Source organism: Mirounga angustirostris, unplaced genomic scaffold (assembly GCF_029215605.1).
Source record: "Mirounga angustirostris isolate CCGP_5_RB_7025 unplaced genomic scaffold, mMirAng1.0.hap1 SCAF_6, whole genome shotgun sequence".
In the NCBI taxonomy this organism is placed as follows: Eukaryota; Metazoa; Chordata; class Mammalia; order Carnivora; family Phocidae; genus Mirounga; species Mirounga angustirostris.
Window position 1 is genome coordinate 154690504 of NW_026991714.1, and position 27955 is coordinate 154718458.

The following is a 27955-nucleotide window of genomic DNA, read 5'->3' on the forward strand; positions in this document are numbered from 1 at the left end:
TACACAGGGGCACCCCATCCTGACCTGGGGCCAGAGGTTTTCTAAAGGAAGGGAATAAAAAATGAGGCCTCAAGAGTGCAGAGGGGTGGGATAGATGGGGTGTCAGGGTGAGTGGGGAGCATGTCGGTGCAGTGGGCAGTGTTGGGGTGAGTGTGTTGGGTTTCCCTGGGTGCTCTGCTCAGCTGACCCCATCTTACCTTGCTGCATCCTCAAATGGGTGACCCAGAGAATGGGTCAAAGGGCTGATTTTTCACAGTTGAGGAAGGGACAAAATGCCTAGAGGTCAGGGTCAGTAACTGCTCAGTCTCAAGGCTGCCACCGCAGAGCTTGGGCTTCTTCCCAGCACAGGCCCTGAGGGGAGGCTGGTGCTGCTGGTGGGTGGCACTTCAGAAGAAGGTGCAGGAGCTGCAGAGGCTGGGACTCCGTGCTGCAGGCTGTGGGGCTCCTGGCCCTGCACCCACCTTGAAGCCAGTGGCTCCCGCCTCTCCCGTACCTCAGGCTGCAGTCTGTGACCTGCTCTGGAGGGGCGGGGAGGACCCTGGCTGCAGGGGTGAGCGTGTGTTTGGTGGAAGGGCCTTGGGGCCAGGTCTGTCTGGGCTCTTCTCCAACCCCAAGTGGTGCCCAACATGCCCTCGGCCCCAGCACACCCTGCATGGGCCCTTCTCTTCCTTCCTCTCCTGGGTCAGATGGCCCCTCCAACAGGTCTTCCCTGCCTCCGCTCCAGAGTTCTGTATGTGTGTCCACTGCTCCGTGTCCCTCCAGTGGTTTTGTGTGGGACACCTGCCAGTCAGCTGTGAGAAATCCAGAATTCAACAGGGTTTTGTTTTAGAGATTGCCACTTCTCTCAGTGATCTGTGTTGTTGACATACAAGGTTTCTTCAAGCTGCGTGCTTGGGGAGACATTTCTTGTATCCCAAGTGACAAAGGCGAGCAGGACACGTGCTGCCATCTTGGTGGGAGGGCTCCTCATTGAGGAGGAGCCAGGGGCTGGGTCCTCATCTGGTGTCTGACTCATCCCACCTGGGAGCGCTTACCTCCCAGGGGCCCTGGAATGCTTAGTGCTGACAACTGGGGGGTTTGAGACCATCACAGTAGTGACATTTTTGTGTTTGGAATTTTAGCAGCTTGTTTCAAAAATTCCGCTAGAGGAATACTCCTGTACTCAATGTGCACTGAGTAGTTGCTTGGACTCAGAGTTAAAGCTACATTTACACAGAGTACGGGGACAGTGGGAATTCCGGCTCAGTGTATTAATAGGATTAGTGTAGCAGAACTGCAGTCAATGTTTCCAAAGGCTTTGTTTAAAACCTGGAGTATTTGAAAAAGAAAAGGGGGATATTACATATATAGGCTACATTTAAAGTATTTGAAAATTGTAACCAATTTGTAGGGGTGCCTGGGTGGCTCAGTCATTAAGAGTCTGCCTTCGGCTCAGGTCATGATCTCAGGGTCCTGGGATCGAGCCCCGCATCTGGCTCCCTGATCCGCGGGAAGCCTGCTTCTCCCTCTCCCACTCCCCCTACTTGTGTTCCCTCTCTCCTGTCTCTCTTTCTGTCAGATAAATAAATAAAATCTCTAAAAAACAAAGTATTTGAAAATTTTAACCAATTTGTAAAAAGGGGTCAAACATTGGCAGAGGACTGCCAAGTTATGTTACACTTATACTCAGAATACACTTAAGAAAGAACTAGAAATTTTTAAATTTCTATTAATTTCTTAAAAAAAGAAATACCGCATAAACTTAGGACCCCCGCGAAGTCCCGGAAGTGCACAGGTCCGAGGTCGGCTCGTAGCCCCGCCCCGGGCTCCGCCCCCGGGCCCCCGCCCTCGCCCCCGCCCCCAGGCCCCTTGCGTCGCCGAAGGCAGCGTAGCGCGCATGCGCGAGTCGCCCGGCGGTATCCTGGAGCGCCGGAACCTCGGGCTCGGGCTGGGGTGGTGGACCCGGCGGAGAGGTCCGTTGCCGGGGCGGTCCCCCCGCGCCGCGCTGCGCTCGGCGACACGGCGCCATGAGGCTGGCCTCGCGCGCGCTCTGCGGCGCCGCCGGGGCCGCCTGGCGAGAGAGCTTCCCCCTGGGCGGTCGCGACGTGGCGCGCTGGTTCCCGGGACACATGGCCAAGGGTGAGGTGGGGGCGGGAGGGGCCGGGGTCCGCCCGCCCGCTGCGGCCGTCTCTGTATGCCCGTGTGTGCGCCCCCGGAGTCCCCCACCCCCACGGCGTCCCCGGTGTCCCCTCCCGGCGCCACCCCCCAACCCGCCGGCGTCCCCAGCACCCGTTCGCTCGTCAGGTTGACCGCGCGTGGGGCGGGCGGCAGAGGTGTCCCGGGGTGGTCCTGAGACCCGGCAAGCCCCCTCTGCCACTTTATTTCCCGAACGAAGCCTCCGTTTCCACATCTGTTTCTACGAAGAGCTGCTTTCCTGAATATTATGTTGAGGACCAAATGAGATGGAGGGAAGTACTTTCCAAGCTGTGTTGTCATTGCAGCACATTTAAAACACGGAGGCATTGCCGTCTTCTGCCAAACCTCCCTGGGAGATCCTTACTGTTCCTAACAGCTTGTTGGGGAAGACCTCTGGGAGCCGCACAGCCCTCAGTGCGGCGATCGCCGCTCCAGCTCCGGCCCCGTCCGCGCGCTCTGGCTCACCGGGAGCACGGTGACCGAGTGCTGCGCACGTGGGTGTCCCGGGGGCCGGCCCCGTCCGCGCGCTCTGGCTCACCGGGTGCACGGTGACCGAGTGCTGCGCACGTGGGTGTCCCGGGGGCCGGCCCCGTCCGCGCGCTCTGGCTCACCGGGAGCACGGTGACCGAGTGCTGCGCACGTGGGTGTCCCGGGGGCCGGCCCCGTCCGCGCGCTCTGGCTCACCGGGTGCACGGTGACCGAGTGCTGCGCACGTGGGTGTCCCGGGGGCCGGCCCCGTCCGCGCGCTCTGGCTCACCGGGAGCACGGTGACCGAGTGCTGCGCACGTGGGTGTCCCGGGGGCCGGCCCCGTCCGCGCGCTCTGGCTCACCGGGTGCACGGTGACCGAGTGCTGCGCACGTGGGTGTCCCGGGGGCCGGCCCCGTCCGCGCGCTCTGGCTCACCGGGAGCACGGTGACCGAGTGCTGCGCACGTGGGTGTCCCGGGGGCCGGCCCCGTCCGCGCGCTCTGGCTCACCGGGTGCACGGTGACCGAGTGCTGCGCACGTGGGTGTCCCGGGGGCCGGCCCCGTCCGCGCGCTCTGGTTCACCCGGTGCACGGTGACCGAGTGCTGCTGCGCACGTGGGTGTCCCGGGGGCCGGCCCCGTCCGCGCGCTCTGGCTCACCGGGAGCACGGTGACCGAGTGCTGCTGCGCACGTGGGTGTCCCGGGGGCCGGCCCCGTCCGCGCGCTCTGGCTCACCGGGTGCACGGTGACCGAGTGCTGCTGCGCACGTGGGTGTCCCGGGGGCCGGCCCCGTCTGCGCGCTCTGGCTCACCGGGTGCACGGTGACCGAGTGCTGCTGCGCACGTGGGTGTCCCGGGGGCCGGCCCCGTCCGCGCGCTCTGGCTCACCGGGTGCATGGTGACCGAGTGCTGCGCACGTGGGTGTCCCGAGGGCCGGCTCCGTCCGCGCGCTCTGGTTCACCCGGTGCACGGTGACCGAGTGCTGCTGCGCACGTGGGTGTCCCGGGGGCCGGCCCCGTCCGCGCGCTCTGGCTCACCGGGAGCACGGTGACCGAGTGCTGCTGCGCACGTGGGTGTCCCGGGGGCCGGCCCCGTCCGCGCGCTCTGGCTCACCGGGAGCACGGTGACCGAGTGCTGCTGCGCACGTGGGTGTCCCGGGGGCCGGCCCCGTCCGCGCGCTCTGGCTCACCGGGAGCACGGTGACCGAGTGCTGCGCACGTGGGTGTCCCGGGGGCCGGCCCCGTCCGCGCGCTCTGGCTCACCGGGTGCACGGTGACCGAGTGCTGCGCACGTGGGAGTGGCAGCGTGCCCACGGGAGGTGGGAGATGTGGAGAAGCTGGAGGATGCTCTCAATGCCCCCGTGTGGCTGTGTGAGGGGCGCTGAGCGGTGCACCGTTCCTGAGGAGTCTTGTAACTTTTGTTCTGTGTGTGGTTCCTGGGTAAGGGTGAGTGGCTGAAGTGGATACACAGGGTGGAGGGCCCGGTGAGTCGGGTAGTCCGAGTTGGCTGTTCTGTAGCTGAGACCAACACCTACAGAGGTTAAATACTCCACGGAGAGCCCTCCAAGGGGATCGGACCCAGACATGCTGCTGCACCTCAGGCAGGGCCTCTTCTCTTTCTTGGAGACACCACTGTTGAATTTGAAAGAGGCACTCAGCAAACGGTCATCAGTTATGGTGACGTAGGACACTTCACTCAGATGTATTCTTTTTTAGATTGTTTGTGGTGTGTCGTTTGTGACAGTTTAAACCTATCACTCTTGAAAAGCCACAGACCCATTAGGCATCCTTCTGTTTTCCAGGGCTGAAGAAGATGCAGAGCAGCCTAAAGTTGGTGGACTGTATCATCGAGGTCCATGATGCCCGGATATCCTTTAGTGGTTGTGATACTGTGATTTATAATAAGAAATATATGTATATTTGGTCTTTGTCCCTGTTTCTGGCATAGAGCTCCTAAAACCCTGGGTATTTCTTTTTCTTTTTTTTTAAAGATTTTATTTATTTATTTGAGAGAGAGAGAATGAGAGAGAACACATGAGAGGGGATAGGGTCAGAGGGCAAAGCAGACTCCCTGCCGAGCAGGGAACCCTGGGTATTTCTTAAGTGATGAGAGTGATAAAGGTGTCTGTTGATGAGGTGACTTTTGGAAACCCACTAAGTCACCTAGGTTTGAGGGCTGGTTGCCAGGTGAAACAGTCCTGCCATTGGAGATTGGAACCTGCAGTTCCACCCCTGACCTTTGGGAGTGGCAATTGATTGCCAATGGCCAGTGATTTAATAAATCAAGCCTATATAATGAAGCCTCAATAAAGACCTAAAAAGACAGGGTTTGGAGAACTTCTGGGTTGTCAGATGTGGATATGCAGGGAGAGTGACACATTATTTTTTTAAAAAGATTTTATTTATTTATTTATTTAGAATGGGGGGACGTGGCACACATGCAAATGCAGGACAGGGAGGGGCAGAGGGAAAGAGAATCTCAAGCAGACTTTGCTCTGAGCGGTGGGCCCAGTGGGGGGCTTGATCTCACGACCCTTAGATCACGACCTGAGCTGAAATCAAGAGTTGGATGCTTAACTGACTGAGCCACCCGGGCGCCCTGAGAGTGGCACATTTAGGGCATGGAGGCTCTGTGCTCCATCCCACATACATTGCCTTATATGTTTCTTCTATCTGGCTATTCCAGAGTCATATCATTTTCTAATAAGCCAGTAATCTAGTAAGTAAAATTTTCTCTGAGTTTTGTGAAGCCACTCTGACAAACTAATTGAATCCAAGGAGGGGGTCATGGGAACCTCCCATCTATAACTAGTGGGTCGGAAGCAAAGGTGATGGCCTGGACTTGTGATTGGCACCTTAATGGCGGGGGGGGGGGGGCATCTTGTGGGACTGAGCCCTTAGCCTGTGGGATCTGACTCTTTCTCCATGTAGATAGTGTTAGAATTGAGTTAAGTTATAGGACATCCAGGTGGTGTCACAGAATTGCTTAGTGTTGTGCGCTCTCTCGCTCCCAACTCTGTTGGAATTGGGTGTGGCATCCTAGTGGTAAGGGGAGGCCGTTATTCCTGAATCGGGCAATGCTCAAGCAGTGGGAGGCATTCCTGGCTGTTACCTGGTCTCCGTGCCCCTCCTGTGTCTGGCCTCTGCTCTGGTCTAGTTTGCTGCCACAGAGGGTGGTACCCTCACCTCTCAGTTATTGGCACTTGAAGCAGTGGTTCTCAGCTCTCATTGCACATTAGAGTTTCTCCAGGAGGGTTTAAAAAATCCTGATCTGGGGCGCCTGGGTGGCTCAGTTGGTTGAGCAACTGCCTTCGGCTCAGGTCATGATCCTGGAGTCCCTGGATCGAGTCCCGCATCGGGCTCCCTGCTCAGCGGGGAGTCTGCTTCTCCCTCTCTCGCTCCCCCCTCTTGTGCTCTCTCTCTCTCTCAAATAAATAAATAAAATCTTTAAAAAAAAGAAAAGAAAAAAAATCCTGGTCTGGGCCCCTCTCCGGACCAGTTAATCAGCATCTCTGGTGTGGGGTCCAGGCCTTGTGCTGTTTGACGCTCCCCATTGGTACATAGGGTAGCGTCTTTGTCTCTGACCTCTGCCTGGCACACCCAGACCTTCCAGTCCAGTCCAGCAGTGGGTTCTCTCGGTGGGGTTATGCAAGCTTGATTGAAATGTGCTGGCCAACAGCGTTTTCCTCTGTGCCTGAGGCGTGAATTGGCAAGATCTGGTGATCTTGTTCACTGATCAATATACTTTCAGACCTTGTTTCTGTTGTTTTTGAGCTATGTTTGGGTTTTCTTTATGTGATGAAGGTGTTGGTTTGAGAGTTGTTACCAGCTCAAGGACATCAGATGAGGGACCATTTTCACTATTTCAAAGACTCTGGAACTTTTGTAATAAAGTGTCAAGTTTATTTACTGTAGGCTAAATATGTCAATTTATAGGATATCCCATGCTGGTCAGAAGTGTTTGCTGGCAGTCATATGTTTGGTTATCAAAAATCATAAATCTGTAATTGTTACTCACTGCACAGTGAGTGGACATCTGTCCTTTTGGTTTCTAGACCTCTGCCTTTTTCTCCAGGACCTGGCAAGGAACGCTGGGCTGGGTTAGGGGCCCTGGGAGGGAGTCTGAGGCTTTTGGTATTCTGAATTACACAGGATTGGTTAACCCTTGAGGGAAGAGTGAGATTTATGGAAAGTCCTTTTGTGTGGGGTGAGGGCATAGCCCTTAACTGGTGTCTAGACCCAGGGTGTGCTGGAGGCCTCGGGAATTTCACACCTGGACTCAGTAGGAGCTGAGTGTTCAGAAGATAAATATATAGGCCTCTCTTCCTGCCTGTGTTAGGGTCCCATGAGGTGGGACCTATCCTGATTCCCCGAGGGTCCCTGGCTGAGGGCGAGGAGGCAGAACTTTCAAGGATGGTTTCCATGGGGACCCTCATCCCTTTGGCGGTAACCAGAGGGGGGCAGTGGTTTGAGATAGACTGATTAGGACTTTACGGGATGTGCTGTTTTGGAGTGATCAGATCATTCATTTTGTTATGTACCTTGGCAGCTAAACAAACAACCAGTTACAAAACCTTCCACTGAGCTTTGTGTTTTGTTTTCGCCACCATCATTCCTGGTGGGGAAGGCATGTGAGACCCACTGCCCTGCGTGTCTGCAGTGGGAACGCGGCAGCGACTAGGCGTCCTTTTCCCCAGCCGGGAGGGCAGGACGGGGGGTTGGTCTCATCCTTCTTGGAGCGTGAGGCTGGGCTGGCTGGCAGGTACTTGCGCTGAGACTGGGTTTCCTCCTCTGCTCAGTTCCTTCTAAAGATTTCCTTCTGAAGATGGTGTCAGTCTGTGTAACAAGATGGACAAGATAAATTAATGGGCTGGTAAAGCACTGAGGGAGTTTTTGCCTTAATTTTGCCACATTCCACTTTCAGGCCGCAATCCTCTGTTTCAGGAAACTCTTGGGCTTAAGCCTCACATGCTGGTCCTCAACAAAATGGACTTGGCGGATCTGAAAGAGCAGCAGGTGAAGGTGCCCGTCCCAGATGCCGTCACCCTTAGGGTTCCTGTGTCTGGGATTGCAAACAAACACGGTGTTGATTCACCCAGGCAGTCTTGCTTTGGCAAACAACCCTTTGTTTGCAGAGGTATTCCTCTATGATTTCTCAAAATGACATGCCTCCCTCTAATTTATAATGATTAATTTATGGTCCAAAGGACCAAGATGTGCCTCTCTCATGGGACATGGCCGGGCTGTGTGGCCTGTGGCCCGTCTGGCTGGGAACACTGAAGTGGGGCTCTGGCTGCAGCGCCGATGTTCACAGTTTATTTCATTGTGATGACTTGTGTTTTGGTAGCTGTGTGAGGCCGGTGGCCACAGGCGCAGGCCACAGGTACTGACCTGGCTGCATTTACCCCAGGCACCCACACTGGCCGGCCAGGCCTGCACACCCAGTGATGTGGAAACTAGAAGGGTGGGGGGCCCAAGGAACTTCTTCAAAGCAGGCAGGGTTGGGGGACGCGAGTGACCAAGTGCCCCAGTGCAGGTTTCCCCATGTGTCGCCGAAGTTCGAGAACCACGGAGGTCTGGCCATGCTGTTTTCAGGCGCTCCCCTCTGTTCTTCCCGCGGAAAGGGCGGGCGCTGGAGCCTGTGCAGCCCATTGTGAGGCTGTTAGCGCAGTTTTCTCTTCGTTTCCAGAATGTAGTTTAGGCTTCCTTTCTTGTTTTTAAAAAGCTTTATATTCGGGGGCGCCTGGGTGGCTCAGTCGGTTAGGTGACTGCCTTCGGCTCAGGTCATGATCCTGGAGTCCCGGGATCGAGTCCCGCATCAGGCTCCCTGCTCGGCAGGGGGTCTGCTTCTCCCTCCGACCCTCCCCCCTCTCATGTGCTCTCTCTCTCTCATTCTCTCTCTGTCAAATAATAAATAAAATCTTTATAAAAAATAATAAATAAAGTTTCATTGGGCACTTGGGGGGCTCAGTCGGTTAGGCGACTGCCTTCGGCTCGGGTCATGATCCTGGAGTCCCGGGATCGAGTCCCGCGTCGGGCTCCCTGCTCGGCGGGGGGTCTGCTTCTCTCTCTGACCCTCCTCCCTCTCATGCTCTCTCTCATTCTCTCTCTCAAATAAATAAAATCTTAAAAAAAAAAAAAGCTTTATATTCTTTCCTTCTTTTCTCTTTTCTTCCCTTCCCTTTCCTTTAAGATTTTATTTATTTATCTGAGAGAGAGATCACAAGCGGGGTTGGGGGAGGAGGGGCAGAGGGAGAAGCAGGCTCCTGATGCCTTGGCTGGATCCCAGGAGCCAGGGATCCGCTTGTTTGAAGGCAAACGCTTCACTGACTGAGCCACCCAGGGGCCCCTATTTTATTTATTTTAGAGAGAGAGAGAGAGAGCGTTCGGGGGAGTGGGGAGGGGCAGAGGGAGAGGGAGAAGCAGACTTTATGCTGAACATGGAGCCTGTTCAATCTTAGTTGATTGTGGTATGTTTGAATTACTTAAGCCCCATCCACAAGCCTCTGTGTCAAGGTTTCCAGGGAAACATCAAACACTGAAGCCACCGGAGTTCTTTTGAGAATCCAAGCAGAAGCGACCCCTGAGCCAGGTGCAGGCACCTGTTGTCATTTTGAGTCCTGCTGTGCAGATCGGGCAGCTCAGGTCCTCCAGGAACTAGGTGCTCATGGGTCTCAGTGCATGTGCAGATGTAGTAATTTATCACAAGCTTTGCTTTTATTGGTTGAGATCTGAGTCTTAATCAGTGATTGCTTCTGCCCTTAAATGCTAATTTTTGTAGAGTGCTGGGCACTAAGATGACCTACCACAGGGACACAGCAGCGTCTCCCCCGGCTGGGAGCTGTTCTCAGGTGCTTCTGTGGCAGAGGTCCTGGAGAAGCCCCCAGCAGTGGCTCCTCATGTCTACCTCTGAGTGCTGGGTTGGAACATCCACTGTGAATTTATACACATATGTCTTTGTTGTGGCCTGTGTCTTAATCTGCATCATCTAACGAATAACTAAAATACATAAGTAAAACTAAATTAGTGAATGACTTTTTGTTCATTTAGGCATCAAATGATTGATCAAACAATATCCTACTGGTTTTATTTATTTTTTTTAATTTTTATTTTTTTAAGATTTTATTTATTTATTTGAGAGAGAGAGAATGAGAGACAGCATGAGAGGGAGGAGGGTCAGAGGGAGAAGCAGACCCCCTGCTGAGCAGGGAGCCCGATGCGGGACTCGATCCAGGGACTCCAGGATCATGACCCGAGCCGAAGGCAGTCACCCAACCAACTGAGCCACCCAGGCGCCCTCCTACTGGTTTTAAAAAACAGGATTCCTACACTGTATTCGTTTAGTGTTAAGACCAGTAAATTAATATTAGGCTTAGTTTACTTTTGGGCTTTTAAAACATGACACATACTTTGTAATTGGATTGGGTTCAAGCCTCAGTTTACAGGGGAGCTAGGCAGAATACTCTGGGTAACAAGATCACTAGTGGAGAGCAGAACTGCCTGATGCTGGAAGCGGCTCCTTGTACACGAAGGGGCCTGAGTCCTGAGAGGCAAGTGGTGCTGTGCTGAGCCTTCTTCCCTGCTGGAGCCCGGAGTACATGGGCCCCTGGCCGGGCCACTTCCCTCCTGCCCTTACAGGGGGGCCAGGCGCTCCTGCGCTCTGCCCGAGGCCCGCGGTTCTTCAGCACCTGCTCCGCCTGCCCCCCCGCGGCCTGGCTCTTCCCAGGCTCTGCGGCGGTGGCTCTGAGCCAGGGAACACGCCTGGCCCTGTGGCGGGGGTGAGGTGGGGGTTCTAAGCTCAGATTCTTGGATTTTAGCATATCATGCCACCCATATTTGCATTTAGTATATAAAATGGAAATATTCTCTTTCAGAAAATTATACAACACTTAGAAGGAGAAGGCCTAAAAAATGTTGTTTTCACCAACTGTGTAAGGGATGAGAATATCGAGCAGGTAGGTGTCCCTCTGTTTCGCACTCTAGTGCTTTTGCTTAAATACCCTCAAGAAATCCCACAGATCATCTCTTGCTCTCACAAGAAGCAGAGTTTCGGAGACAGTCCGTGGGCTTGCGGGGGTCCTGGTCGGGAGCGGGTGGGCTCGGACAGCTTGTGACTGCACAGTGCCATGCCAGGCTGTCGTGTGCACTCGGGGCCGTGGCTGGGACGAGCTTCTGGAGGGCTGGGGCCGCGTTTTCTGCAGTTGTACGTTAGGATTATTTCACTGGCTGATCCGCAGCTTGGCAGGAGGTGGCTGCAGTCAGAGCTGTCACCCTCTGGGGGGCTGACCTGCTCACTGCTGGTGGAGGGACAGGACATGGCACAGATCACTGCCCCCCCCTTGGGGCCCCAGCACATTCTAAATCCTGATGTGGACAGTCCTGGTTCCCCGATGCTGGACCCGGGAGTACACCGCCTCCAGAAGCCCAGGAAGAAGCCATTTCTGTGTGCTTTGTCCTTTGCAGATCATCCCAATGGTCAGAGGACTGGTTGAGAGCAGTTACCGCTATCATCGAGGAGAGGTTGGTTGTGGGGCCCAGTGCGGCCCGTGGGCTGGTCCCTCCTGAGGAGTCCGGGCTCAGCAGCTAAGCAGCGGTCAAGCAGTCCCCATGCTGGGCCGTGACTGAGCTGCAGAACTCCTTGGGGTTCTCTCTGTGCTGCTACAGGTGCCTGGGAGGGGGCTGCTGCCCCCACCCATGGAGCTGCCCTGTGTGCTCTTGTTCTCGCCACAGGAAGGGTGGGGTGGCCTCCACAGTGACCTTCCTTCCCCTGAACACAGACCTGGGCTTGGGGGGCCCTAGCATGGGCCAGATGAGGCCATGGGTGGGGCTCTGGGCAGGGCTCTGGGTGGTCTGGGTGGTCTGGGTGGACCCCTGACTCCCTGCTCTTGTGCCTGGGCAGAACCTGGAGTACTGTGCCATGGTGATCGGGATCCCCAATGTGGGCAAGTCCTCACTCATCAACGCGCTCAGGAGACAGCACCTCAGGAAAGGTACCGCCTTTCATGCTGTGAAAAGAGAGGGACCACTCTTCCTCTGGTCCCGAGACAAAATTCCCATAGCCAGAGCCTCACAGCCCTTGGGGTGGTCTCTGTACCGAAAGGACCCAGTTAACTGTCTGATGTAAGGTTAAACGGTGATACAGAGTCATCCTGTTACACATTTTATACTGAATTTGTTTTCTCTCCTGAATATGAAATGTTGATGTTTAATATGTGGGTGACTTTTCTGCTCTTTGGTGGTTTTGTCTTCTCCCTCATTGAAGTCTCAGGGCCCTGCTGCATAGATGAGACCTGATGTCAGGTGGGAGGCATTTGGTGAGGCGGCCCCCCCGCCGCCCGGCTGGAAAACTGCATCCCCCCCGGCTCGGGAATGGCTTCCGGGAGCTGCCTGAGCACCTCCTTGATTGTGCTCACCCCGTCTTGGAGTCTCGAAGACATGCCCACTCTACTCACTCGCTGTGCTTTACCCTTTGTTCCATTAAGTATTTTCAAGTTTCGCACCAGGTCCACGTTGGCTTTGTTTTCCACACCAGCGATGTATGGTCTGTTAACAAACCCGCTTCCAGTGCACAGACCCCCAGACTGAACTAGCCCAGCCATTATTTTGCAGATGGTGTTTTTGGTGCTCATTGCAGACTTGCCAAATCATCTATTTTTTAAAATTTATTTTTTTTTAATTATGGCTTTAAAAAAAATGGTGGCTTTAAAAAAATTGTGGCATTAAGTATAATCAGTGCTGTGTATTCATCAGACTATTTCTAGACTTTTCCATTGTCTCCAATTGGAAGTCTTTAAACAAACACTAACCAGCGCTGGGCACCACTAATCTGCTTTCTGTCTGGACCTCACATGAGTGCAGTCACAGAGTGTCCGTCCTTTCGTGTTGGACTTGTTTCACTGAGCGTAATGTCTCAGGGTCCATTCATGCTGTGGCTGCGTCCAGATTTCCTTCTTTGCAAGGCTGAATAATACCCTGTTGGGTCTCTGTACCACGTTTTGCTTTTCCATGCATCACTGGCAGACAGCTGTATCTCTTTACTCTTGCGTTGACTCGGCCCCTTGGACAGGAACTCAGCTCACAGGCCTGTCACGGGCAGTGCTGTGGGGGCAGACTCGCAGGATGCAGGGTCAGTGTCGGGGGCATGGCGTCAAGTCCTGGAGGCAGAAGCTGGGGTGCTGAAGGAAGAGCTCTGTGGGGACCTTCACGGTCAGGCGCTTGCCTGCCGGTCCCTTGGCAGGTCTTGGAGCCCTTTCCAGGCACTGGGAGGCAAGTTTTAGTAAAAGAGTCACTGCTGTGAGCTGGTTTGGAGCTGAACTGAACACAAGCTCGTGTGGGCCTTCGTAGGTTTCCATGTGTCTCATTTCTTATCCTATAGCTCGTATGCCAGGCTTTGTGTGTTGACTGCATTCGACAGCCCCTTTTCATCCTGCAGGAAAAGCTACCAGAGTGGGCGGTGAGCCTGGGATCACCAGAGCTGTGATGTCCAGAATTCAGGTAGGGTCCTTGGCTGCTGGGTCCAGAGTTCCACGCACACACGCCTGGTGCTTCCTGAGGGCTGTGGGGTGGGCTGCCTGCCTTCTCCTCCACTCTGTTCCCACTGAGTGCTTGCCACGTGCCAGGCACCACAGCGCCCTTACATCAGACCTCTGGGAGGGCGTGCTCTCACCCCTGTTTTATGGATGAGGGAACCGAGGCACCTGCCCAAGGTCACACAGTAGCCTCTTCTCCCAGGCTCAGCTCGGCCCATCCACACATGCCCTTTTTGCTCTGGGAGGAGAAACTGTTGCTCTGATTTATTCTCCAAACTCCGTGGGAACTGATCCTGCGGGGAAGCCACGAGCTTCCTGAAAAGGACGAACCCATCGGAACAGGGCCCTGGGGCCTTCTCAGAGCCTTAGGAACCTAGCAGCCTGGCTCCAGGGGCTGCCCAGCAGAACGCCTGGAGGGAGCGGATGGCCCGACCGTCCTCTCTGTCCACAGGTGTGTGAGCGGCCACTGATGTTCCTGCTGGACACTCCCGGGGTGCTGGCCCCTCGGATCGAAAGTGTGGAGATGGGCCTGAAGCTGGCCCTGTGTGGTGGGTTGGAGCCCCCGCTTAGTGCCCCCTCCTGCTGCCGGGCCTGGCGGGTTGTGCCTACTTTTCTCGGCCCGGCCGTGGCAGACACCTCAGAGCGTGCTGAGCGAGCATGGCAGGCAGCCTGTCAGCCCTCGCTCCCGGTGACGTGGGCCACTGCTCTGACCCCGTGGACCCCCACGGCCTGGAGTGCGCCTGCCTTCTCCCAGCTTACAGCCGAGGCAGAGTGGTCAGGAGCAGCAGTGCCTCTGGTGAGCCGGGAGCTGGTCTCCACTGCTCACGCTGGCCTCCTGGTTCCAGGAACCGTGCTGGACCACCTGGTGGGGGAGGAGACCCTGGCCGACTACCTTCTCTACACCCTCAACAGGCACCAGCTCTTTGGGTGAGTGCAGGGTGGGGGGCGGGCGGGCTGTCCTCTCTCTCATCCTAGACAAACGTCATGTAGGAAAATAGCAGCATGAAGGTGTTATGGGACAAATTCTGCACATTATGTGCAGTGCAGTTTGAAATGTTTGGCTCTTATACAGTCAAGAAAACCCCCCAATTTCTTGTGCTCTTCGGGGATCACTCCTCTCTATCCCTTCCTTCTCCTATTTTACAAATGGTCCCCCAACCCGCATGCCACACCCTGGTGGCCATCTACCTTGTGTCCTGTCCTCGAACGTCCTAGGAATGGAGTCCCACGGCGTGCGCTCTCTTTTGTTGGGTTCCCTGCGCTCGACGTGATTGCTCTCAGATTCCTCCGTGTCGTGACGCGTGTCATGACGGGTGTCGTGACCCGTGTTGTGACCCATGTCGTGACGTGTCGTGGCCCGTGTTGCTCCTTCCTGATGGCCGCTGCGCGGTGTTCTGTGGTATAGATTGACGCACCTGTTTGTTCTCGCCGGGGTGTTTCCTGGATGTCCCGTGTCGCGTTGAGGACCTCAGTCCCACCAGATGTTCAGGTTTACTGATTTCCACCAAGAACCAGCTTTCGGTTTCATTGACTTTCTCTGTTGTTTTTTTGTCTTTTAGTTCATTGATTACTGTTCAATCTAAAAAAACCCCAAATTTGTTGTCTTGCTGTTTGTTCTGTCTGTCCCTCGTTCTCTTTCCTCTTTCTCTGCATCTGCCTGCCTGTCTCCCTCCCTCTGTCCCTCTGTCTCTCTCTTTGGCCTTTTTTGGATGAATTGGATATTCTTATGCTATCCCTCTGTCCCCTCTGTCAGCTCGTCATCTGTAACTTCTGGAGGAGGGTGCCTTGGGGTTTGAGGAGCAGCTTTGAGTGACATCATAACGTGTCTGCAGTGCAACCTCCTTACGATGGCGCATCTGTTCTGCTCTGGATCTTTGGGCTTCTGTTGTTCTGTGTCTTACGTTGACGGTTTTGTAAACCTGAGCTATAGTGTTTTGTTTATACAGAGACTTCAAGTGTAAGAAGTAAAGCGTAGCTGCGTACCCATTGCTTGGTGGTTCATGGGCACTGCTCGTGGCTGCTGCTCGTAGGTCCAGGTTCCACATGGCGTCCCCCATCTGAGGATTTCTCGTCATGTCTCTTGCAGCGCAGGTCTGCTGCTGAGGAATTCTTTCAGATTTTGGTTGTTCAAAGATGTCTTTTTTTTTTTTTTTTAATTTATTCATGAAAGTCGGAGAGAGAGAGAGAGAGAGACAGAGGCAGAGGGAGAGAAGCAGGCTCCCTGCCTAGCAGGGAGCCCGATGCGGGACTCGATCCCAGGACCCTGGGATCATGACCCGAGCCGAAGGCAGACGCTTAACCATCTGAGCCACCCAGGCGCCCCCAAAGATGTCTTTATTTCACATTCGTTTTGGAATGATATTTGTGCTTTGCGTGAAAGGGTAGCTGGACAGCTGTTTTCAGGACTGGAAAGAGGTTGTCCCATCCTGTTCTCACCCCTCTTGTTTCTGATGAGTAATCAGTCATGTTTGCCTTTGTTCCTCCAGCTGCTTTTAAGATTTTCTCGTTGTTCTTTTGAGCAATTTATGACAATGGGCCCTGTATGGTTTTCTTCATGTTTCTTGAGCTTATAGTTTGTTGAGTTCTTAGATCTGTGGCTTTGTAGCTTTTATCAGATTTTCAACCATGATTTCTTTTTTTTTTTTAATTAATTTTATTTTATTATGTCAGTCACCATACATTACATCATTAGTTTTTGATGCAGTGATCCACGATTCACTGTTTGTGCATAACACCCAGTGCTCCATGCAGAACGTGCCCTCCTTAATACCCATCACCAGGCTAACCCATCCTCCCACCCCCCTCCCCTCTAGAACCCTCAGTTTGTTTTTCAGAGTCCATCATCTCTCATGGTTCGTCCCCCCCTCCGATTTTCCCCCCTTCATTTTTCCCTTCCTACTATCTTCTTCTTTTTTTTTTCTTAACATATATTGCATTATTTGTTTCAGAGGTACAGATCTGTGATTCAACAGTCTTGGACAATTCACAGCGCTCACCATAGCACATACCATCCCCAGTGTCTATCACCCAGCCACCCCATCCCTCCCACCCCCACCACTCCAGCAACCCTCAGTTTGTTTCCTGAGATTAAGAATTCCTCAGGGCACCTGGGTGGCTTAGTTGGTTAAGCGACTGCCTTCGGCTCAGGTCATGATCCTGGAGTCCCTGGATCGAGTCCCGCATCGGGCTCCCTGCTCGGCAGGGAGTCTGCTTCTCCCTCTGACCCTCCCCCCTCTCATGTGCTTGCTTTCTCTCATTCTTTCTTTCTCAAATAAATAAATAAAATCTTTAAAAAAAAAAAAAGAATTCCTCATATCAGTGAGGTCATATGATACATGTCTTTCTCTGATTGACTTATTTTGCTCAGCATAACACCCTCCAGTTCCATCCACGTCATTGCAAATGGCAAGATCTCATTCCTTTTGATGGCTGCATAATATTCCATTGTATATATATACCACATCTTCCTTATCCATTCATCTGTTGATGGACATCTTGGCTCTTTCCACAGTTTGGCTATTGTGGACATTGCTGCTATAAACATCGGGGTGCACGCACCCCTTCGGATTCCTACATTTGTATCTTTGTCAACATGATTTCTTCCTGTGTTTTCAGTTTCTGCCTTCTCCCGTCCTTAGGACTTGTTGCCCACGTGTTGGCCACGCGCCTGCAGCCCTGTTTGTCTGACCTGCTGCTCACGCCCATCAGTGTGTGTCTCTAGCATGTGTCACATCTTCTGTGTTTCTACTTCAGTTCGTAACCACGTGGACTATGGTTACAATAACTGGTCTAACATCTCTGCTAACCCTAACATCTGGGGCGGTTTTACTAACTGATTTTCTCCTCATGGTGAGTCTGTTTCCCCACTGTCCATGCTTGATAATGTTTGCTTGGCTGCTGGGCATTTTGAGTTTTGTCTCTTTGGATGATGGGCATCTTTAGGTTCCTGCACAAATCCTTGAGCTTTGCTTGGGATGATTGTCTAGAAACAGTTCCTTCCAGATCTGTGGGTCTGGAGCTGTTGCCCCAAGTGGGGCGGTGCCCTCCCCTGCCCTGTATACCATCCACCTGCTCCTGGCTCTGTGTGAGCGCTGGGCACGGTCCCTCTGCCCTGCTCGGGCTCTCTCCTGGCCTGTGGCTTTGGAGAATTTCCTTTCTCACATGTGCTGAGCCCTCCTCTGCTAAATATAGAGGTTGGCTGATTTCTAGAATTCTCTCTCTGGGCAGCTCTGGCCTCTGGTTCGGCTGGTGGTGTCTCCGCTCCAGCAACCTCCTGGGCTCTGTGGGGTCAGGAGGTGCCGTGCGGGGCAGTGGCGGGTCCCCGTTTACATTCTTCATGGCTTGATGTCTGGTGCCTTGGACACCGTTCTTTTGTGTGTTTTTGGTTGTTTCAGGGGAGGTAAATTCAGTTGCTGTTATTCTGTTTTGCATGGAAGTAGAATTTCAAATTTACTTTTTTGCATCATTTGTGTGGGAGTCTGGGCATCTGCGGTCCTGCAGCATTTCTAGAGAATGTTTTTAGAGAGTTTCTAGAGTCCCTGCGGGCGGCAGCTCTTGGCTGTGTTGGTGGGAGTGCTCTTCTGGGGACAGTTCTCAAGGTCGCCAGGACAGAGGGCCTCGTGGGGCTGCCGCCCTCAGAAGTTTGACTTAGGACCTGCATTCACAGCGTTCAGACGCCCTCTGAGACGGGCACTCCGATGCCCACATGGGGGCTGAGTCCATGTCTTAACTTTCCCCATGGCTGAGCCCTGCCCTCCACTGTGGACCGTGAGGCAAATCCACCGTTTCTTCTGCCATTAGGCGGTCCAGGGTGGAGTTTCCCGGCTCCCGGGGTTCGGGGAGGTGCTTGTCTGTGGACGAGGTTTGTCTCCTTCAGCCCTTCAGGGTCAGACATGCCTGGCCCTGTGCTGGCCTTTCTCATCAGGCCCAGAGCCGGAGTCGTGTGGGACAGGGAGTTCACGGGAGCCACCGGGCAGTTCTCAGCAGTGGTGGGTGCTCAGTGTGCTGGTCCTAGGGCTGCCAAAACGCCAAGCACACCTCGTTCCTTCTCCACTGGAGAGAGTGCTGGTGCTCCTGGCGCCCCTGACCTCGTGCGGCTGCCCAGAGGCCCTGAGTGTCTCCAGTGGCTTGCCGGGCTGACCGAGGGCTCCAGGCCCCGGGCCTGCTCAGGAGCAGGGTGGGTGCTGCAGCGATGGGCTCCGGTGGGGTCCATGGTCCTGGCCGTGGCTCCCCCTCCCTGACCGTTGGTCTGCGTGTAGGTATATGCAGCACTACGGCCTGGCCGCAGCCTGTGATGACATAGCCGGGGTGCTGAAGCAGGTGGCTGTGAGGCTGGGGAAGACGCAGAAGGTGAAGGTGCTCACAGGCACAGGTGAGACGTGGAGGCCTCGGCCCCGGGCTGGGCTTGGAGAACCAGCCTGTGGGCGGGCTGCAACTGGCGGGGAGGACATTGCGGGCACATGTGGCTTTTCTGGAAACGGAGGCGCTGCAGAGGAGGCGGCTCAGGGCGGCCCTGCCTCGCTCTGGGTACACCCTGTGTCCCACCCCTCTGAAGCCTCCTGAGGTCAGGCGCCACTGCCCAGACTCTGTGGATTTTCTTGGTGCCCAAGCTCCACAGGTACCCACCGTCAGTCCCTGAGGACGGGCAGGGAGGGGTGCCTCTGAATCCTGGGTCTGCCCTGCACAGAGGTGCCTTCCTCCCCAGACTGTCTTGTCTCCCCCAGGGGATGTGAACGTCATCCAGCCCAACTACCCCGCGGCAGCCCGAGACTTCCTCCGCACCTTCCGCAGCGGGCTGCTCGGCCCAGTGATGCTGGACAGGGATGTCCTGCAGAGACCCCCCTTGGCAGACCCCTGAACCAGTCCAGCTGGCAGGGCCCTCACTCCCGCCTGGCCCTTGGCACCAGAGATGGGGACATCCCAGGCCCTCACAGCCAAGAATTTGACCCTGGGACTCCCTTTCCCAGAATCTCCATGCTGGTCACTGTACAGTACTCAGGTCTCGTCTCTAGGAAGGAGCCGGTACCTGCTGCCCCTCCGGGCCTGGCCAGCTGCCGGTTACAGGGCATGGTGCCCGGAGTCTGGACATCGGGGCTGCTGACACCTCTGAGCTGTCCCTGTGTGCCTCACACACGCTGAGTATCTCTTAAGGAGAAGCTGATGTTTTCTTCGGAGGTGAGAGGACAGTCTGTAATTTAAACATTTCAAAAGCCTGTCTCTGCTGGTGGCTCATCTGTTGTGCACCAGTAGCAGCTTGGGCCCGCGTGTAAGGCCCCTCTCGGCAAGAAAAATTGGGATATGAGCCACTTAGCAAGGGTTCTTGTGTTAGGTCCTTGATAGTGTCCTGGGTCCTGCAATAAAGACAATTCTACTTGCCAGCAGAGTGTTTATTTCACGACACGACTAAAATGTGCACACGTGATGGACAGGAGGGTCCAGAGAGCTGTGGCAGGACCCAAGGATTGTCTGTCCCCAGCTGCGTACAGGCTGCGAGGGTCACTGGTGTGGTCAGTGGGGACTCCAGAGCCTCCCACTGCCTCCGAGCACCTTCTAGCTAACAGGACAGTGGGACTCTTCCCCGGGGAACTTGACCTAGCAGGCTGCGTTCCAGCAAAGGGCAGAGGAAGGAAAGGGGGTGGGGGTGGACCTGGTCAGCTGCTTCGCCTCTTCTGTGTCCAGTGGGGGCCTGGCCTTCCTGGAAACACCTGAGTTTCCGCAGGGCACCTCCCCTCCTGAAGGTGCCCACACACTGACCTCTCCTGAGATTACCTGCCCCGGGCACTGTCTGCTTCCTGCTGGCCCTGACAGGTAGAGTGGGAAGAACTCAAGCGTGTGTTGGTGCCAAAGGCCAGACACACTCCCGGAATCAGGTTGGTGTGTGAAATAAACTCCTGACTTGAGAATGCTGTTTCTGCCCCACCCACCACGTGGTGCCGTGCGGCCTGTGAGCGTGCAGGAGAGGCTGGCCCACGCCCCGGCCCCTCAGGTAGACCCGAGTCCCTGTGCAGACTCTCCTGCCTGCAGGTGCGGTGGCAGAATGGCCACACTGCCCACGAGGCCACAGCCTGCTGGTCTTTGGTCTGGAACGGAGGGAGGGGCACTGGGCTTGCTGTACCCCGAGTCTGCCGGCACTGTGAGTACAGGTGGATGCAGGGAGCTGTGTCCTGCAGCTCTGGGTCCTGGTCTTTGGAGAGAGATGCTTGGTCCAGGGGTCTGCTGGTAGCTTGGAGACCCTCACCCTAACCAGACCTGGGTGTCAGCTGTGGGAGAGCAGAGGTTGCAGGTCCTCCCGGCCCCCCCCCCGCCCCCGGGAGGTGCTGGTGTCCATCAGCTGAGTCCAAAGGCCCCATGGTCTGGGGGCTGGGGGTGGGTGTGAGGGCATATTCTGGAAGGCAGCCCAGCAGCAGGTGAGGCTTTCAGTGAGCACCGAAGGAGGGAGAGATCCAGAGGATCCAGGCCTGGGACATGGTCCTGCTGTGGGATGTGGGGTGGAGGATGTGGTAAGGAGCCAAGGCCTCCAGGGCTGAGCTCACAGACTGTGACCCAGGCCTGAGGCTCGAGGGAAATGGGCCTCTGGGTGCCTGACGAGCAAAGGGCTGGCTTTCTGCAGAGGGTGCTTGGGTGCCAGAGGCAAACCCTTGCAAGGCCCGCCCGGCATTTCCTTAGAGGCCTCTCTGGGGGTCTCTCCTGTCCCCAGACCAGCCTCAGATGCTCAGACAGCTGTTGGAGGGGGCTCAGCTTCCCGGCTTCTTTTGCTGAGCCCAATACTCTCACATCTGTCTGTGTTTGCTGGGTGCTGGGCCGGCCCCTGGCCGCTGCTGCCCACCTCCAGGGACCTGCCTTGTGGCCGTGTTGGTTGCTGGTTCTGACTTGAGATCTGACCTGCGCATTCACACCATTCACACCTTGCCCTCTCCTTCGGGCGGAGGGGGGGGGGAAGGCGCCAACTACAGATCTGCTTGAAGCAAAAGCAGGCTGTCCCTGGGGAGGGCTCTTATGGGGAGTGGCCATGCCATCCCTGAGGACCAGCGAGCACTGATTCCAGAATGTGAACCTAAACCTCAACGGAAATGAAAAGCTCTTGAAATTTAAACAATGTGGTTTTCCCCCCAAAATAGGTCCCAAGGAGAGTGACTTGTTTCAAGCGGGAGCAAAGTGGCCGCAAGAGGCCCCTAGTCTTGAGGGTGCCCAGGGAGGGGGCGCGCCTCTGGGCCTGAGGGGGGGCTGGCAAGGCTGTGGGTCAGCTGTGGGGCAGGGGTGCTCTGGGCCCCGAAATCCCCAGACTGCCTCTTCTGGAGGGTGGTAGGCACAGCACAACCTGTGAGAGAAACCTCTCTTCTTCCCCAGAGCCACTAGTCCTTTGGTCCATTCTGGCTGCTTCAGTGGGGAGGGCCCCAGGGTCCTCAGGGCCCACCTCTTTGCCTGGTGGTCAGCACTGTCCATACTCCTCAAGTGTCCGGGATGGGGTCAGGGGAGCCAGAATGGCTTGAACATCCTGGTTTGGCACATCTCTCTGGGCAGCTCGGGAGAGACGGTGGCTGCTGGCCAGGGTGGCAGCACAGGCACCTGCCTTTCTGGCTGGGGAGGACCCTGACCTCCAGGCGGTAGGTGGGGCATCCTGGAACTGATGGGCCCTGGTCCTCTGGTCGGGTGGGAAATGGGGAGGCTGGAGAGGGACTTGGGCAGGGCGGAGAACAGGACGCAGCCTCCGGGTGCGTGAGAGGTACAACAGGCTCTCTGGGTCGGAGGCGGTGGGCAGCGGTGGGAAAGGGCGCTCGGCGGCTGGCGGTCTCAGGGGCCGGCCGGAGAGGCCTGCGGGGAGGGCGCCGGCGGGGGGCCAGATCTGGCCTCGAGCCCGGCCGGCCTACGGCCGCAGCAGCCCCAGGGCGCCCAGAGCGCCGCCCAGCAGCTGGCAGAGGCACGGGCTGCTGGTGGGCCCCACGCCCGAAGTCCATGCCCGGTAGCTGTAGAAGCCTTGGCCCGTCCGGTTGCCGCCCGGTGCCGCGTCCTCGTCGTCCTCCAGGTCGCGCTCCCCGGGGCCCGTGGCCCTTCTCCAGCTGGAGCCCGCGGCCAGGCCCGCGGCCGCCCCGGCCGCCGCCCCGGCCGCCGCCACGCGCAGGGAGGAGCCCGCGTAGCGAGGCGCCGGCCTCACGCGCACCCTCGGGGCCCCGCGCGCGCCCCCGCGCAGCCCTCCCCGGGCGCTGCCGCGAGCCCCTCCACGGCCACCCTTGGCCGCGCCGCTGTCGCAGAGGAAGGTGGCGGCTAGCAGCAGAGCCCAGCAAGTCGCGGCCGTCCAGTTCATCTTTGCGGAGCAAACCTGCGGTAAAACGCGGAAACGACCTCAGCTTCTGTGAGGATCACGGGACCAGAGGACTCGGGGCCAGGGGCTCAGGGCCTGGGGACAAGAGCTCATGGGCTCTGGGACAGGGGGCTTAGGGACCAGGGGGCTCGGCCTGGACACAGGCCTGGGGGACCAACGGGCTCAGGGCTTGGGGACAGGAGACTCAGCATTTGGCAGTACAGGGGCCCCCAGCATCTGGACTACCGGCTCGGGGCCTGGGTGGGCTGGGAGGATTAGGCATTCAGGCCTGGATAGAGGGTGGGAGTCTTGTTCAGTGACGAGTAAGGGTTGAGTTGAAGGGTGAGAGGGTTGAGCACCTGGGGGTTATTCTGTGCCTGGGGCTGAAGTGGGAGCAAAGAATGGGGGGTGGTGAACACCCTGCGGTCAGGGAGCTGAGGCCTGGAGGAGGGGGCCCCATATCCTGGGCTGCCCTGGGACCACCGACCCAAGCCTCCACGGCTTGGCGGGACCAGAGGCCACATTGGGGTGGGGGATATATTTGAAGGACACAGTCTCGGGGACCGAGCGCCCCCAAGGATCCAGATCACCGTCTGGAGAAAGGACCAAGCGTGTGCCTCTGCCAGCCTCTTCCAGACCCTTTGGGGCAGCGCGCATCGGGGGCAGAGCCCGAGCAGGGGATTCTGGCCTCGCGGGCGTTGCGGAGACGCGCGGCGGTGACACAGTGCAGACCCCGCCCCCGCAGGCCCGGACCCAGGGCACAGTTCCCTCCCGCCCCACCCCCGCGCCATGCTCCCCCCCGCCCCCCCGCTTGGCTGAGCAGATGGGGCGGGGGACCGGGACGCGACGCAGGGCCTAATCCGAGCGCAGGGATCCGGGTGGCGGCTCGACCCTTCTCCAGGGCCCCTCCGATCCTCTCGCGGCGCCTCCATCCCCAGCCCCGCGGTTGCCCGCCCCAGCCTTCCGGTGCGCTCGGATCCCGCCGTCCGGCCTTACCTGCCACGGGCTTCTCTCAGAACCGCGGGCTGGAGTGGCCGCTTCACGGGCCGCGGCACAGCGGGAAGGAGCGGGCTGTGGCGGAGACCCTGCACCCGAGCGCAGAGTCTGGATTTGCGCGAGGCCTCCGCCCTAGGATTGGGGGCGGGCAGACGCGGAGGCTCATCCCCCGGGAGACGGGAAGGGAGGAGAAAGAGGCAGTCTGTGAGGAGCGCTCAGCCCCTCTCGCTTCCCAGCACCTTCATCCTCGCTGCACCCCGTCCGCGCCAGCCCCCCACCCCATCTCCTGGTTCCACACACGTCCACCCCATTCCGTCTCCATCACCCAGTGGGCACCCAACCCCATCCCATTTCTGCTGCACACAGCGCCCCACAACCTCCATCCTCACTCCACCCCTCCCCCTCCCCCTCCCTCGGACACTCCACCCCTTTCCCACCCTCTGCACCCTCTCCCGTTCCCCATCTTCATCCCTGCCCCAGGCGATGTGTCCCAGACACGGGCCGCGGAATGCTCTAGATCCCGGCGTCTAGTGCTTTTCACCGGGGAGGCCCAGAGAGGAGAGGATGATTATCCAGGGCCCCAGGATATCCGGAAAGGAGATAATGGGTGACCTTCTAACATCCTGCAGTGCCACTGTTCAGATCCCTCTGGGGAGCCCTCACCGTGGCCCCTCCACAGCAAGGGTACTTGGAACCCCACTGCCACACCCAGTCGGCCTTCCCAGTCCCTGCCGGATGTGACTCTGGGACTTCCTGAAATGGTGCTATCTTGTTATCCACCTTTGTGGATATCCCACCCAGCCTCTCAGCCTGGGGACCCAGGCTCTCTTGATGACTCCACAACCTCCTCAACTGTGACCTGATGTGACGTGACCTCTCAGCTTCCATCAGACCCTCTAGATCCCCAGAGGCTCAGAACTGCTGCTCCACACACAATCCTGTACCCCGAATTCCTGTGTTGGAGGCCTGACCCCTATAACCTCAGAATGTGACTGTATTTGGATACGGTGTCTTTACAGAGGTAATTAAGGTAAAATAAGGTTAGTAGGGCAGGCCCTGATCTAATCTGACTGGTGTCCTTATAAGAAGAGATCAGGGAGGCGCCTGGGTGGCTCAGTCGTTAAGTGTCTGCCTTCAGCTCAGGTCATAGTCCCAGGGTCCTGGGATCGAGCCCCGCATTGGGCTCCCTGCTCAGCGGGAAGCCTGCTTCTCCCTCTCCCCCTCCCCCTCCCCCTGCTTGTGTTCCCTCTCTCGCTGTCTCTCTCTGTCAAATAAATAAATAAAATCTTAAAAAAAAAAAAAAGATCAGGACACAGACATGCACAGGGACAGCCACGTGAGGACACAGGGAGAAGGTGGCTTTCTGTGAGCCAAGGAGAGAGGCCTCAGAAGGAACCAGCCCTGCCCACATGCTGTCTCAGACTTCCAGCCTCCAGAACCATGAGAAAACGAATTTCTGGTGTTTAAGCCACCCCATCTATGGTACTTTGTTATGGCAGCCCGAGTAAAGTAATAGAGAACCCAAGAGTTTCTAAAGTCCATATGGAAAAGTAAAAAAAGTACTAATATAACTCATTTTGAAAAACAAGATCAAAGAAGAAGGACACCTTGTCAGATATTAAGATGCTATAAAAGGTCATGGTAATAACACTACCTAGTCTTGGCAAGGAACAGAGAGCAGTACAGACAAACAAGAGGATCACTAACAGACTCATGGAGGAACTTACACATGCCTACAGGAGTAGAACAAGATTGAGAATGTGATGGAGAGTGGGAAACTAAAAGAACCAAACGGAAATTCTAGAACTGAAAAAATACACTTAAAAACGCAGGTTAGATATGGCCAGGGAGAATTAGTAACCTGGAAGATGAGAAGAAAATATCCAGAAGAAAACAGAGAGAAAGCAAGTGTATACAACATGCTCTTGGGGCAGAGGGGACGCTGCAGCAGGCCCGCCCCACACGGACCCCACACGGACCCCACATGGGCCGCACACGGGCCCCACACAGACCCCACATGGATGTGGGGAACCAAAAGGAGAGCAGTGGAAGAATGGGGCAGAGGCAGTGTTTAGGGGCACAGTGCTGACCTTTTCAAAAACCAATGAGGCAAAGCACAATTCTAGAAACATCACAAATTCCAAGCATGATAAATACAAAGAAAACAATGCCCTGGCAACCAAACACCAAACGTCTTGTTAGAAGATCTTGAAAGCTTCCGGAAGTGGGGGAAACCCAATTACCTAAAAGGAGTAAAAATAAGCTGACTTCTCCACAGACATAAGGAGCAGCTGACAACACAGAAGTGTGGTTTGCAGAGCTGATGACAGCCGGGTGGTCAGAAGCCAAGAGGCACAGATACAAAACGTGTCACACGAGCAGCCAGAAGGGAAAGGAGGCTAACACAGCTGTACTTGTCAGACCGAGTCGACTTGAAGCCTGACAGAGGAAGGCAAAAAGCATTACTGGAGAAAAAGAGTAACACTTCTTAATGATAAAAGGTTAAATTTAGCAAGATGACAACACAGTTCTAAATTTCAGAACCTCAAAATAATAAAGCAACGCAATAAGAGAATATTTACAGCACCAAATCATTTCCATGAATTTAAAACTCTCACATGCCAAGCAACACGACATGTCTGGATATACATGGGTACTCTCCAAGGGCACACACCAAACACATGGCACCGGGGGCCACTGCAGGGGAGGGACTGGAGTGTGGGAAGCAGTGGGATCAAGTAAGAAGCACTCACCCTGACCAGGGACAATAGCCCAATAAGAAGGAAAATGCTGGGTCAACCCAATTTCTGCCCCTAAGTGCCAGAGAACAAAGAAGAGGCAGAAAAGCCAGGTATGGGTAGGCCATCTACTCACTAGACCCGTCAAGTTGTAAGTCAAATGACATTCTTGTTTCTGAGAAAAGGTGGCAAGTGTGTGGCCTATGGCACCGTCGGGCCTTGCCCGGACACTTGGTCCACTGTCCAGCCAGCTGAGGTTGGTTGCAGAATCTGCTCTTAGGCGCCGGACCTTAGGCAATGGAGGCCATCTCGGTGGGCTCAGGGACAGGGCAGGTGGGGCCCAGCAGGGCAGGAAGCGGGGCTGGTCACCATGGAAACTGGCCATGTCCCAGGTGGTAAAGGGAGTGACAGTGAGGAGGGGTCTTCCTGTGAGCCGGGGTCTGCACTCTTCCTGGCTGATGGCCCTGCTGGGGAGCGGTCCCCCGTTCAGGTGCTCATGCTTCTTGGGAGAAGTGGCAGGAAGCTCCGGCATTTCCCCTGCTTGTCCAGATGCTCTCGTGGGCACCCTGTGTTCCTGGCAGCTCTGGTGCAGAGGAAGAGAGCCTGGTGGCGGGCAGGAGGCTGTGAGCAGATGAGAGGAGGGGCATTTGGGACTTTTCCTCCTGCAGCTGGCACTCAGGAGGAACCCGGGGCTCGGAGGAGTTTGGTCAGAGCCTCCCTGATGTCATGATTCTGCAGGCAGTAAATGCTGGGATTGGGCAGTGGCGTCACAACTGAGTAGACCACGGACACCAGCTTGTTGAGGTCGAAGGAGCTGGCGGTGTGAGGCCAGGCGTACATGAAAATAGTGGTGGTGCAGAAGGTGGCCACCACCACCAGGTGGGAGGCGCAGGTGGAGAAGGCTTTCCAGCGGCCGGCCCATCCCAGGATTCTCAGCACCGTGGCCAGGATGTGTGCGTAGGAGACCACGGTCACCAGCAGGGAGGTTGCGAGCACAGCCAGGGCTGCCACGAAGTCCAAAACTTCGAGGTGTCAGAGTAGGGGTGAGATGTCACAGAAGAAGTGGTTGAGGACATTGGGGCCACAGAACCTGAGGCGGAAGATGAGAGCCATGGACACGAAAGAGGCCAGGAAGCCGCCCAGCCAGGCGCTGAGGGCCAGGTACAGACAGAGCTTCCAGTTCATGGTGGCTGGGTAGTGCAGCGGGCGACAGATGGCCAGGTACCAGTCACAGGCCATGGTGGCCAGGAGGAAGCACTTGGAGGAGCTGAGCGAGAGGAAGAGAAACAGCTGGGTGAGGCATCCCGAGTAGGAGATGGTCCTTGCCCACACCAGGAGGCCAGCCAGCAGCTTGGGGACGGTCACCGAGGTGTAGAGGGTCTCCAACAAGGATAGGTTGGCCAGGAAGAAGTACATGGGCGTGTGCAGTTGATGGCTGGCTCGGATGGTCACCACGATGACCAGGTTCTCCAGGATGGTCACCAGGTATGTGATGAGGAATACCTGAAAAGCAGCTCCCGAAGGTGGCACAGTTCTGGGAAGCCCAGTAAGATTCTGTTACCAGGATCTCAGTGGAGTTGCTCATGGCCCTCCCTGGTGGGGAGGTTCCTTCTGAGCACCCTGGAACAGCAGAGAGATGCAGGTGTGATTGTCCGCTGAGGGCTGAGAAGGGTCTCTCAGGTGCTGCCCTACTGACCTGTCACCACCCACCCTAAGTCTAACACATAGTTACCCAGAGCTAGCACCCAGCAAAGG

The 27955-nt window shown here is 56.2% G+C and overlaps 2 protein-coding genes and 1 pseudogene across 4 annotated transcripts; 1 reads left to right on the forward strand and 2 right to left on the reverse strand.

Moving 5' to 3' along the window:
- Positions 1-1881: 1881 nt before the first annotated feature.
- Positions 1882-19543, forward strand: MTG1 (mitochondrial ribosome associated GTPase 1). 3 transcript variants are annotated; one of them, XM_054508481.2, is made up of 11 exons: positions 1882-2118; positions 4442-4519; positions 7564-7661; positions 10514-10594; positions 11103-11159; positions 11539-11629; positions 13072-13133; positions 13620-13716; positions 14014-14095; positions 18427-18539; positions 18892-19543. In XM_054508481.2, the coding sequence occupies exons 1-11, from the start codon at positions 2007-2009 to the stop codon at positions 19023-19025; spliced, it is 1005 nt and encodes a 334-aa protein (XP_054364456.1). In that variant the 5' UTR covers positions 1882-2006; the 3' UTR covers positions 19026-19543. The 3 variants fall into 3 exon arrangements, with proteins under 3 accessions (XP_054364456.1, XP_054364457.1, XP_045735088.1); XM_054508482.2 differs by having other exon boundaries at positions 1883-2118; positions 7564-7655; XM_045879132.3 differs by lacking the exons at positions 1882-2118; positions 4442-4519 and having other exon boundaries at positions 4623-7776.
- A 250-nt stretch (positions 19544-19793) lies between these two features.
- Positions 19794-23731, reverse strand: SPRN (shadow of prion protein). The gene is made up of 2 exons (XM_045879133.3): positions 23463-23731; positions 19794-22484 (listed from the first exon to the last, which is right to left on the reverse strand). Exon 2 carries the CDS (start codon positions 22467-22469, stop codon positions 22032-22034), a length of 438 nt encoding a protein of 145 aa, XP_045735089.1. The 5' UTR covers positions 22470-22484; positions 23463-23731; the 3' UTR covers positions 19794-22031.
- Positions 23732-26822: 3091 nt separating this feature from the next.
- On the reverse strand, positions 26823-27785 carry LOC123847142 (olfactory receptor 6B9-like; annotated as a pseudogene).
- Between the last annotated feature and the right edge of the window lie 170 nt (positions 27786-27955).